General features: G+C 40.6%; 1 protein-coding gene across 1 annotated transcript in view; it reads right to left on the reverse strand.

Moving 5' to 3' along the window:
• Positions 1-12,275, reverse strand: part of FAP (fibroblast activation protein alpha) — a 72,645-nt gene that overhangs the window by 540 nt on the left and 59,830 nt on the right. Inside the window, exons 21-25 of the mRNA XM_059394080.1 lie at positions 11,046-11,100; positions 3,295-3,394; positions 2,169-2,233; positions 1,595-1,667; positions 1,259-1,332 (exon numbers count right to left, since the gene is read on the reverse strand). Coding sequence (XP_059250063.1) covers positions 1,259-1,332; positions 1,595-1,667; positions 2,169-2,233; positions 3,295-3,394; positions 11,046-11,100 — 367 coding nt within the window. The remainder of the gene's footprint in view (positions 1-1,258; positions 1,333-1,594; positions 1,668-2,168; positions 2,234-3,294; positions 3,395-11,045; positions 11,101-12,275) is intronic.

Consider the following 12,275-nt stretch of genomic DNA (forward strand, 5'->3'; position numbering starts at 1 on the left):
ATGCAGACATTTAGAACAGGAAGACAATAAAAGTCTTTTATTAACCTGGACTAGCCTTTGGAATTCTTTAAGTTTGTGTTTTAGACCTTGTGGCCTGTGCTCCAGGGCTGGTGTGCTGGGTCCATTGCTTTGTTTCTCTGGAGCTTAGTTTCCTCATTTGAAAAAAAAAAAATGAGGAGGTTGGATTTGATTTTTCTCTGAGGCTCCTTCTAGCTCAAAAATTCTATGAGGCTGTTAGCCTCTGAATCCAATTCCTCTCTGCCACAGAAAATCCACAACACATGTAACTGTAAACACCTTTCATAGGAGTTAAACATAGTATCATTAAAAACACCCAGGAAGATGACATTATACATTTAAACGTCATTGTTAGGGAGATGCTGGTGAGATTATTGTTTTCACTGAATAAGGTAGATTTTGGTCGTGACCAAATGCTGTATACCTAGAAGGTGAATTTACGTCAAGGGGTCACCATTAAAAAAATCAGAAAAAAAAAAAAAAAATCTCCCATCCCCTTTTGTGAATTATTTTTAAAAGTCCAATTTCCAAAAATGGGGGTTTCCTTTTCGAGGTTCTTGCTCAGGAAAAGCAACTGAGGGAGAACTTCTGCTCCCTGAGGAGGGGAAGCCGCTGTCAGGGGTTGTCTCCCTTGCTATGGTTTTCACCTTCCTTTTCTCTCTGTTGTCATTTCCGAGTCCTCATGCCACCCGGATTTTCCAGCTAGCTCATTCATTCATTCGCTCGGGGAACACTCCAGCTTCCGTGCTGGGCCAGGCTTGTGTCAGGCAGTGAGAACACAGGGATAAAAGGGTTCTCTAACTCTTGAGTGGAGCCGCCCGACTTCAGGGAGGTTCTGCGGCCACTGATAACAATCCCCAGTCGCTCCTTACTGAATACACAGAACCTTTTAGCTGCTCTGGGACTCTCAGCTTTTGTGGGGATGCTAAGCAGCTACAGTATGCAAGCAGGATCCCAGAACTACTGCATGTTCGAGCTAGAAGATCGTCAATCTCACAGACGCCTTTACTCCAGATAGGACTCAACCGGGATCCCCAGAGGTGCCCTGGCTCACCTCGTGTCCTTCAGGGAGTTCTTGAAACATCCAAGACCCACCTGCTAATGTTCTGCCTCCTCTACCCTGCAGCCCATTTGCCAGGATGTCATAAGAAAAAAAAAATAATACTAATGAAAAAATCAGATGCCTCCTTCGAGCTTACGGGTCTAAGGCCGTGAACGGGAGTAAAACGAAATTGTGTACCATTGCCTGGAAATCCACTTGTGCATTAACCAGAGCTTTAGCAATCTGTGCTGAGTTTTGAAAGTGCACATTATCTGCAACAAAGAGAGAGAGTTAAAGTGCTGCTAAATACCAGAAAGCATCGAGTGACAATGTACTGCCTGCAAATGAACACCGACAATTATCTAGTCATGCGGTTGACATTGTCAGCCGTGAATCATCGCACTCATTTGTGGAAATGTCCCTGACTCTTAGGTACTGACCCTGAGCACAGGCATAGGAGGATGCTTAATGTTTCTTAAACAAAGTGATGTTGGCTCAGTATTTTTATGTGTAAGAGTCTTGCTTAAACCTCACCATCTGCTGTTCCGTGGATGAGAAGATAGTCTACATTTCTGAAATATTCTGCTCTTGCCATCACAGTTGAATTCTGGAAAAGAGGAAAAATTAACATTTTAGTTGCTGCAAGTTCTAATAGAAAACTAGCTAAATCATTGTGCGATGGACTTAGCACCAATACTGAAATTATGTATTGCTTTGGTTGATAAATATTTAAGAGTCAGAGCAACACATTTTCATCATCATTTGCATTACTTCCATCTGATTCTTAGTTTGAAAAACGGGAAGTTTATGTGTCATATGTTACATATGAGTGAGACCTTAGGCATAAATGATGCCCGCTCAAGCTGTGCAGGGGCTGGGGGTGGGCCGGAGGATGGGGAAAAGGGAGGTGAGGGAAGGAAGGATGGGGAAAGAAAGACGAGAATCCGAAGAGAGTCAATGTCTTCCTAGTGAGGTGTTTTGCAGCTAACAAAAGATCAGCGTGTTCGCTGGGGGACCCAGCAAAAGTGTAAGCTCTGAAGAACTGCTTCACAATTATTTAGCACGTTTGCAAGAAATCCATGACCTAAATGAAACAGAAAACACTTACTTTATAGTGCTCAAGGTTATCGTTCTTCGTTGGGAGGCCCATGAACCGCTCTGTGTAGATAGATGCTGTAAAATATGTAAGAATATGTTGTTGGTGTGTGGTACGGGTCATTTCATTAACCGACAAGATCCCTCAGCTTGAAAACTGCCCGTCACCTCCCCCTGTGGAGCTGCGGAGGAAGGTTCCTGCTTTCCATTACTGTAATTCTCCACCCAAGTCATCTGCTCTGCGGTTTGCCTCAATAGGGCCAGAGAAGCAACGGAGGAGACATGCACAGCGAACTTTAGAAAGGCCTGACCTTGAGCTTTTCCTCCTCCACCTTTCGGTGGGGGAAATGTTGAGCTAGGGAGGACCTTATGGAATGGCCTCGTTGTATTTTAAAAGAAGTCACAAAGGCAGCCCCCTCTGGTACTTTCACTGGTGTCTTAAATTAATCTGAGATGGAACCATGTACCCCGAATCCTCCTCTCCCAACACACACACAAATACACACACACACATGCACTCACAAGCACACACTTTTTTTTTTTTTCCGAATAAAGATTCCCTGCGAGTTATAGTTGTCTTATTTCTACCCCAACACAGGGACGAGGATCTGATGAAAGCTAATTTTTGTACAATTATTAGACTTAATTCCAAATAGTCATCCTGCCTTAATGTGAATCATAAAAATAGGCATACACAGGAGGTATACTCCTTCACAAATTTTTTTGTGGCTCTGGCTTCTGGAGCAGTGGACCTGGCGGCTGCAAACTTTGGCGTGGAGGTGAAGAGTTTGGCTCCAGCGGACTTCGCATGAGATGTATTTACAGGCCACCTGTGTGCTGCAAAAACACAGACTTGACTCTGGCTTTGAAGGTTTGCTGTGTCAGGAGACACCCGGTTTCAGGCAGAGAATAACACACATTGGGGTTTGGAAGACTCTTTTTCCACACTCTTAAGGTTTCTTTGATTGGTTGCAACATGATGACAATGAATCACATAAACCACCTCGTTTATAGATGGTACTTTCCCCGGTGAAGCTGGGGTGAATTTTACTGCATAATTTGTTTTCCTAGCAACCTCAAATATAGAGTAATTATGTGTTAAATGTTTTCGCAGCAACATTTATGAAATATTTCCATACCATAATATTCCCAGCTGGAGACAGGAGCCACCGCTATCCCACATTTGAAAAGACCCGTTCCTGAAGCAAGGGCCAGTGACGAAACATAGCCTCCATAGGACTGTGGAGACATCATCACAAGTCAGTTCCAGATTTACTTTCAGAAAGTCTCCAACATCGTTTTACAGCAACTCTCCTCACACTAAGTACTGATGGGAACTGGGGATATGCATGGGGTAGATTAAATGTTTATCTTGGCCCTTGGCAGCAAACTCTACCTGACACAGCATCATTTCACCCCTAGTAAACTAAAAATACTTGGTTTGCTGATCAGAGCATGGTAGGGGCCGTTTAAGAGATATTTATAATTGCAACTTTTCTGCCAAAATTATTTTCCTTTATATTTTTCCATTGAGGACCTTGCCAGAACAAAACCAGGACCTTACTCGAAAGAAATGCACAAAGAAAGGAGATTATTCCTCCAATGCAAAAGCGAGATACTTTCCATAGTTTACAAAAATTCCTGTAAGACAATACTCACGTCTGTGTATTTACTTAATGGGTTTTCATGATAGAACAACAAGGGAAGGACATAAGAATCTTTTGGATAATTGAAGACATGGCCAGAGTTTGTGTATAATGTAACATTATATATTCTCTTCTGATGATTTCTGGCATCGCAGCTCAAAGGAGGAAAAGCCACTGGTGTCTTTAAAAGTCTTACATAGCCCCCCCTAAACTTAATGGAAAAAAAAAAAAAAAAGAAATGCAAAACGAGTCAGGAGTAGGGTTAGTGCTTATCAATTTTCTTCTCCAAGGAATCAGGCAGATGATTCAGAAATGTAAACCTGACAGCAGAAGATGTCTGTCCATGTCACTTGGAAATTCGAACCTTTCCCTAAAAGTCGAGAAATGAACACAATAAGGTGGCATTCCCCCTGGAAGTGAAATTTGGGTTGTGGAAACATGCCTGAGAGAGATGCTTCTTCTGGGAATGTGGACAAAGCCGTGCTCTGGGTCCTCCCAAATGTGTGTGCTAGATCGGGAAGTGATTCTCAGTGCATGTTCTTGCCCCAACACAGGAAAGCTTCCCCTTGCATTACTTCCATCTGATTCTTAGTTTAGGTCAGCATTCTGATTCTTAGGTCACCAAAGGACCGTACAACTTTCCAACTGGAATGTGCCGTGTATTTAGGACCTTATTACCACAAATGTCTGGAAGCCATTTTCTCTTAGGTCACCCTTTGTCACAGAAAAGTCAGTCAGAAAGGGTGAAAGAGGGAGAGGGAGAGCTTCACAGAGTGAGAGACAGGCAGACAGAGAGACAGACATGCTAATGAGGGCAGGTCAGTGGCTGGGGTCTATTCTTAATCCATGAAATACGTGGAATATGGGGATAAGCTAAACAACTTTACTGAATTCACGAGTTAGAGGAAGAATTCTTCAACTAGTGTACAGTTGTATGTTTCCAGTTCTGGGGAATTTTATTGAGGACCCTTGGTGACAAAACAGAGAATAGAAGAAGCAGCTTCCAATTATATCATGGCCTTTTTTTAATTATACATAGAGGAGAACTAAAACATGTTCTAATAGGGGAAAATATATTTTAAAAACAGAAAGAACAGTGGGTTTAAAAGTCATTTTGGTAAGTGAAAATTTTCACTTATAAAAATGATTTGCTTTGATTCGTAGGTTAGCAACGACTATTACTGAAATGGAAGTCCTCGCCTTCTTTCTTAATTTTAGGTTCAACTGAGAGGAAAGTCAGCCTGCGTTAGAAATATTTTTTGTGGTTTTATTGGAAAGGGGTGTTTACTACCAGTAACAATGGCGGGTCCCGCTGAAATAGCATGAAGTGAGATTGGAAATGGAAAGCATTTACACACAGTAAAAAGGGTTTTTAACATTTCTGTTCGAAACCTTGCAAATTATTAACCTGTCTCTCCTGAGTGATTAGAGAGAAGTGCTGTGCCTAAATAAAATTTCCGTGTTTCCAGGATGAATACGGATTGTCTCTAGGAATTTGTAAGAGCAAAACTAGTGTAGCAATAGCACAACAGAAGTAGGTGTTCTTTAAATTCTCAGGCAGCTTAGAAAAGCGATTCCTATTGTAGAAATGAAGAGGAAATAAAATAAACCCGCATTGACTTTTTTCTGCTCTCCCATGGGTGGGGCTCCAAGGCAGAGTGGGTGGCTGTCGCAAGCAAGGAACCCACGGAGCAGATTGGCCATGAGAATTCTAGAATTTTGTCCTTTGCACTTAGATGCCTTGCCATTTTGTTTAAACGAAGGATATCTTTAAAAACATTCTTAGAAGGGCACAGAATTTTGAGGGGTTTATAGAACGCTCTTATGTGAGCCATAATGCACAGTGGAACATTTTACCTACAGGCATAATAGTGAATAGCTAACATTTGTAGGGCCAAGGCTCTTGAAACCTTCTTTGAGGACCCACACACGCTGCTTCCCTTCTCCCTCCTCGGATGTTCCCCTGCTTGTCAGCTCTGCTGATGCTCTCTGCACCCTCCAGGCATGATCTTAGCCCCAGGACTTCCACAAATGCTGGTGCCCTCTACCTAGAACACTCTTTCCTGAAAGGGCCATGGCTCACTTCCTCCCATTTCATGTCTTAACTCAAAGAAAGTCACACCTGTCCTTCTCATCTACACCGCACCAACCCTGTATCATGCTCCTTTCTTGATTTGTTTTGTGTTTTACCAGAGCACTTGTCATCGTTTAATATCCTATTCATTGTACTTCTTTGTCCTGCCTATTGTCTTTCTTCCCAACTGTTCCCAAAGTCATAAAGGTAGACATTTTCATCTGTCTTCTTAGTGAATGTATCCCCAGCACTGACAACATGGCCTGGGACATGGCGGGGAAGAGAATCAGTATTTATCAAGTATGTCACTTTCCTGTTAACTCAGCTCATCCTCACAGGGACCCGGTGAGGAAATCATGGCTGCCTTTCACAATGAGGAAGCTATGGCCTGGAGGGGGAGTCAGGCAGCAGCAGAGCTGGGATTCAAAGCCAGGACACCTGCCTCCTACAACCCATGACTTTCCTCTCTGTCCTTGCAATGGGGCAAACCTCGTCGGAGAACTTTAAGTTTGGAGTCGAATGTAGTCTCATTAGAGGTGCATTTGTCCTACTTTTACATCGTTGATTACACATAGCAATTCAAATTGCTTATAATTAGTCACTGGAAGAGAAAGGAACTAAGATTAAATCATGAACTAATGCTTATTCAACACCACCTGGCTAGGCCTATATTAACAAAGCAAGGCCCACAAATGAGGTTGTTATTCTAATAATTTAGGCAAAACCCCTGCTGCTCTTCAATTGTCAGAATAATTACTTCAGTTTTTCTTCACATAAACCAGGGTTTTGCAACCACAGCACAGTTGACATTTTTGGGCTGGATAATTCTTGTTTGTGGGGACCTGCCCTGTGCATTGTGGGATATTTAACAGCATCTCTGGCCTCGACTCATTAAGTGCCAGTAGCACACCCCCCCCAACCCCCATGGCGACAACCAAAAATGACTCCAGACATTGCCAAATGTCCCCTGAGGGGCAAGATGGGCTGGTGAAGAACTGGGTATAGCAGACACTTCCTAGACATGGTGTCGGCTGCCTAGTGGGTATCTAATAAGCAGCTAAAAACTGAGCTACTGGATTTTGGTGTGAGAAATAAAAGGGTAAGATCAAAATGCCTCCTCTTCCCTTCTTAATCAGGATTATGGAGGGAAACATAGAATTTGCAGTTTATTTGTCAATTGACTACCAAAAATGTATGGGGTTAGCTACAGTATGTTTCTCAGACCGCTAACTTGCCCAACACTTCAGGGGAACAGATGCTTTCTTCCTTGGTATGAAATACAATAATAGTAGCTAAGTAACGCTTGCAGTCATTCTCAACATCTTCCTCTTTTGCATCTCCAGATTGCCACAGGTCCCTGCTTATTATACTAGAAAACAGCACTTGAAGCTCTGACCTCTTCCCACCTCTTACTTCACTTCCTAAATTCAGGCCCTTGGTATTTGTGGCCATTATTACTGCTCACCTAGCTCCTTGGCCCACTCCCTCCCCCCACCTCAGACCATCCTCCACCCTGCGGCCAAGAGTGTCTTTGTAAGACATCAATTCTATTCCCTATTCACTTTAAGAGCACATTTCAAAACAGTATCCATGGAATCAAATACCTTTTGGTAATACTGTATTAATAAAAATGTAACAGGATTTTTTACTCTTCCTTCATAGAACTGATATACACTATTATGCAGAATTCATGATTTACCAAATTATTAGACCCGGAGGACCTTTTCCTGAAAAAGTCATTGGTACTAATAAGATACATTTGGGAGAACATGGACTTACAGGATTAAATTTCGTTAAAATAACATCATTGGTGTGTGGGATGGCCAAGTATTTTGTTAAACATTTGGGGGAAAAAAATTAATAAAACAAAAAGACAAAGTCCATTCCCTTGATGAGGTCATTTTCATGGGAGAAACCAATAGACATACAAAATAAAACATGGTAATTCCTAGAAGAGCAATATACGGAATTATTGGAGCACAAAGAAATTTGTATCTGAGTAGGGTTTTAAAGAGTAAGTAGGAGTTTTGCATTTTAGAGGAAGAGGAGCAGAATGGAAGAAGATGGACACATAGCAGGTGCAAGGAATAGGATTCAGAATAGCATGAGAGCAAGAACACACAGACAGAAGTCAAATCATTCCTAAGGCATGGGGAAAAGTGGAAAGAGATGAAACTGGAAAGAGCAGGTTAGCGCCAGATTGCTAAGGGCTTTCCATGCAAGGAAGTAAGTTTGGGCACCAGGTCAAGGTCAATGTGTGGCCTTAGGAAACATGTAAGCATATAAGCAGAAAAGCAACATGGTAAAAACTGTGTTTTGGAGTAGCAACTTCATTAGCGACATTGCAGCTTGTGAGGCCCAAACAGGAAAGCTAGTTAAAAGGCAAATGGAATCGTTAAACCAATACCGCCCAATGGTCCATGGACCCAAAGAATCAGCATTACCTGAGATCATGTTAGAAGTGCAAATCCTTGGGACTCACCCTGGGCTACTGAATCAGAATCTTTGGTGGAAGGGCCCTGGAAACTGTTTGAACAAGTCCTCCAGATGATGCTTATGTAAGCTACAGTTTGAGAAGGTCTGCTCTGAATTACGTATGAAGAAACTTGAACTAAAGCACTGGCAGTTGGGGATGATGAGAACAGATTTGGGTGTTGAGAGAAATTACTTACCAATGAAATGTTGGAGTCGGGGAGCAAGAGAAGTTGAAAATAGCCCTAAATTTACTAATGGGGGTGACTAGGAGTGTGGTGAGGTCTTTCAATAAAGATGAAGACTTGGTTTAAGGAGCTTGTAACAAGTTTAGCATGTATGGGTTAGGCTTGAGGCCCCAGTAGGACATTTGGGATAGAAGGTCAGTGAGCACTTGAAATGTGGAGCTCAGAAGAGAGGCAGATGCAAGTGGCAGGGAGCTGACAGTCAGCACCATCTTTGAAATTACATGGGTTTCCCCAAGGAAGTGAAAAACAATGAGAGCCATGGCCAGACCCTGAAAAAGACTGACATTTAAAGAATGAATGGAAAAATTTTTAAAAATAATAAATAAGGAATGAATGGAGTGTGATGATCATGGAGACAAAGAAAAATAAGAGAAATGTGTTGCAGAGTCATGGATAGAGGCCATTCTCCTTTAGACAGTCTAAAAGTCCTCCTGCTATCTGGCTACGTACCTATTCAAACTCTGTTCTTCACCATTCTCACTATGTGCCTTACGCTTCTGAAGTTTCCAGCATCCAGACCAACCACACCCTATTCACTGATACCTCAGGACTTGGGCAAAGCTGTCTTCATTCTCTGGAATGCACCATTACTGACCTATCTTCCCTACCTCATTTCTGAATCTCCCCTTAGCTCTCCCAGCTAAAATTAATCACTCTTCTCCCTGGTGTTCTCTGCCACCACGTTGTATCTGTCTTAACACTAGGAACATTGCTGAGCAATGGCTTTTTCCCTCTCTGTTTTATCTAATAGAGGGCTAGGGCTACAATTTATTCATCTTTCCATCTTCTAAAGAACCTAATATAAGATCTAGTTGAGATCCAATAAAAATTTACTACATTGGTGAAAGAATGCATGAGTCAATGATCAGATGGATGGATTAAATAAATCATAAAGAAATCATTTTTAAAAAGTATAGTATTAAGGTCTTTTTCCTTCAGGCTCTTCTGGGCCCGGCTGATTTAGGGGCTGCCCAGATGTTGCATCTATCAGCAGTTCACTTATTTCTTCTTCTGTGTGTGCTTTCAGGAGTTCCCTCACAATCTCTGCCTTGTGGAAAGTAAGCAAGAAAGGGGATCTAATATGCTACATCTTCTAGAAGCATTTTCATAGACATGATGAGAATCTCTTATCGAAGAATTTCAGACTGATATGGATGTATTCTGGGGTGTTGTGTGGGTTCTTTAAATCATCCTACATAGATGGTTCTCTACCAAACTAATACCAGGATATTGTAGAAATGAAATTAAAGATTCTGCTTTATGGTTATTTCAAAGCCTGCAGGAAAAGGAAAGTAAAACTGCACGAGAAATGTTAATGATTATACGGAAGGGTTCAGTGTGAAATCTGAATCTTTCAAAAATTTACTTCAGGAAATTTCATAAAAATGGATAGTAGGAGAGATCGTATCTGAAATATTTCACTATAAAAATATTTCATTTATTTCCAGCCATTTGAATTCCATTCTGTTTAGATATTTAACATTTGATAGTTTTAAGAAGGACCAAATGGCTTGAAGTAACAACTTTCCACAAATTCATAACAGCTCTTCATCTGGTCACTGAGCTGAGAGCTGAGCCGGAGCCTGCAGGCTCCCTTCAATATTGGGTTTCATTCCCTCCATCTTGTGCAGGCCGCTCTCAGAGAAAACAGCCAAGAAAAACAACCCAAGCACAAATGGCTGCAAATTGACTTGCAAATGTACAAATTCAGACCAAAAAGTGAAACAGGAACTCTTCTTTGAAGGGTAATTATCATAATTTATAATGGGCAAATCTAAACTCTTTCCAATATTTCTCCAAACTTTCCAGTGACTTCATTGCCCATGATTGGGAAGTTTTGCCACTTCCTTTTAATGTGTATTTTGAGAACCTGCATAGCTTCTCACACATGGGCAATTATCTCCATGACCTATAACTCAGAAACTAAATTATACTTTTCTCTTGTTAGCACAAATTAATATTAGGTCTGGTAAAATAATTTGATTACAAAAAAAAAAAAAAAAAAGAAAAACAAAAAAGAATCAAAACACCCAATATATGACTGGGATAGGCTAGGTACTAGGGAATTTATATTTTAAAAGTTCCTATGATTTCAAATGTTAGCGTAGCTCTTTATAAAAATGAAATGAAAAGATATACAGTAACTCTAAAATAACAAAAGAAATTAAACCTCTGATGAATATAGTTCAGTTCAGTTCATACAAAAAGAAAAGTAAAAATGTGTCAATTATGAGTTAATTTGCTATATGAGGAAGAAACTAACTGATTGGGAAAAAGGAACGCTTAAAGCCACCACTTTGAAGCCTAGATTATCTAAACTGACTGTTTCCATTGACAGATTAAATGATGTTGCAACATTAACATTTCATGAGAAACCTTATAAGCGCACACTTTAGAAAATTATGATTGCTGAACTGAATAACAGGAGTAAAACATATAAAACAACTCACCCAGCCCCATATGGCTATTCTTTTTTCATCAATGAAACCCATTTCTATGAATTTTCTAAAGTAAAAGAAACAAATTTTTAGAATTTTAAGTGTGTACACATGACATTTACTTCATTACACAAGCATATTTAATCCAAAGATTTAATAGAAACGCTCCATTTTCTTTGTTTAAACACATGCACAATAACACTGCACTTACAAATAATTAAAAGAATATTATCATGTTTTCTGCAAAAGATAAAATAGATCCTTTGGACTCTACCGTACATCTATTGGGTAGTACTTCTAGGGCTGCCGGTCTAGCATCCTGATTGCCTGAGTGAGTTACCTGGGACTTAACAAGGTCAAGACCCAGGCTTAATAGTAACACAGGAAGTCACAGCACCATGACTAGGACCAAATTTCCAAGTCCCCAGATTTGGGGAAAAAAAAAAAAAGATTTTTGTTATTGGATGCTTTAAATTTTATCAATTTTAAATGCTTAGATGTTAATGATAATTACTACCTCGTTTTTGGTCACTTTCATCCATGGAAATATATCCATCCTCTCCCATTTCACACTTAGGTACTCTCAATTTATCATGGTGTTGATAATTATGAGTGTCTTTTAGGATATGGACATGATTCATTTGTGTTCCATCACAGAAGAGCCTTCCTTTGGAAACTCTTTTGAAAATAAATTTCTTAGGAGCAAGAGACCATACTGAAGGGCAACCTTTAAAAAGTCATGGGAAGCCTTCATAATGCAACTTTGCAAGCTGGTACAAGATAGGAATGTTTTAGGCTAATTTATCCCATTCTTCCTTGAGGTTGGTGTTCTAGAGCAATTGTGATTTATTTTGGGAATGGTTTGATAAAATCTCAGGGAACGCTCAGGAAAAAAAAAAAAAAAAAGCAGTGGAAGAAAAAAGTAAGGCGGGGAAGAAAAAAGTAAGGTGGTTGAGCCATTGCAGAGACCCGGATGGACAGTAACAGGAAGGAGGGGAGAGAACAGAGTAACATAGGGAGCCAGAAAAATACTATTTTTTCGTGTTCCCTTTAGTTATGTTAATGCTCTTTCTCATTCTTCTCTGGAAGTAAAAGTGGAGTGGCTTCATTAGTTGAATAATGAAGTTTCTTACAGGGATTTCACAGCAACCATTTTGCTCGTTGCATGGATTCAACATGCACGTTTCCAATGCACAGAGTAGTTGGGCAAATGCCCGGGACCAACAGATGGGAAGAAGCCCC

Source organism: Mustela nigripes, chromosome 3 (assembly GCF_022355385.1).
Source record: "Mustela nigripes isolate SB6536 chromosome 3, MUSNIG.SB6536, whole genome shotgun sequence".
NCBI lineage: Eukaryota > Metazoa > Chordata > Mammalia > Carnivora > Mustelidae > Mustela > Mustela nigripes.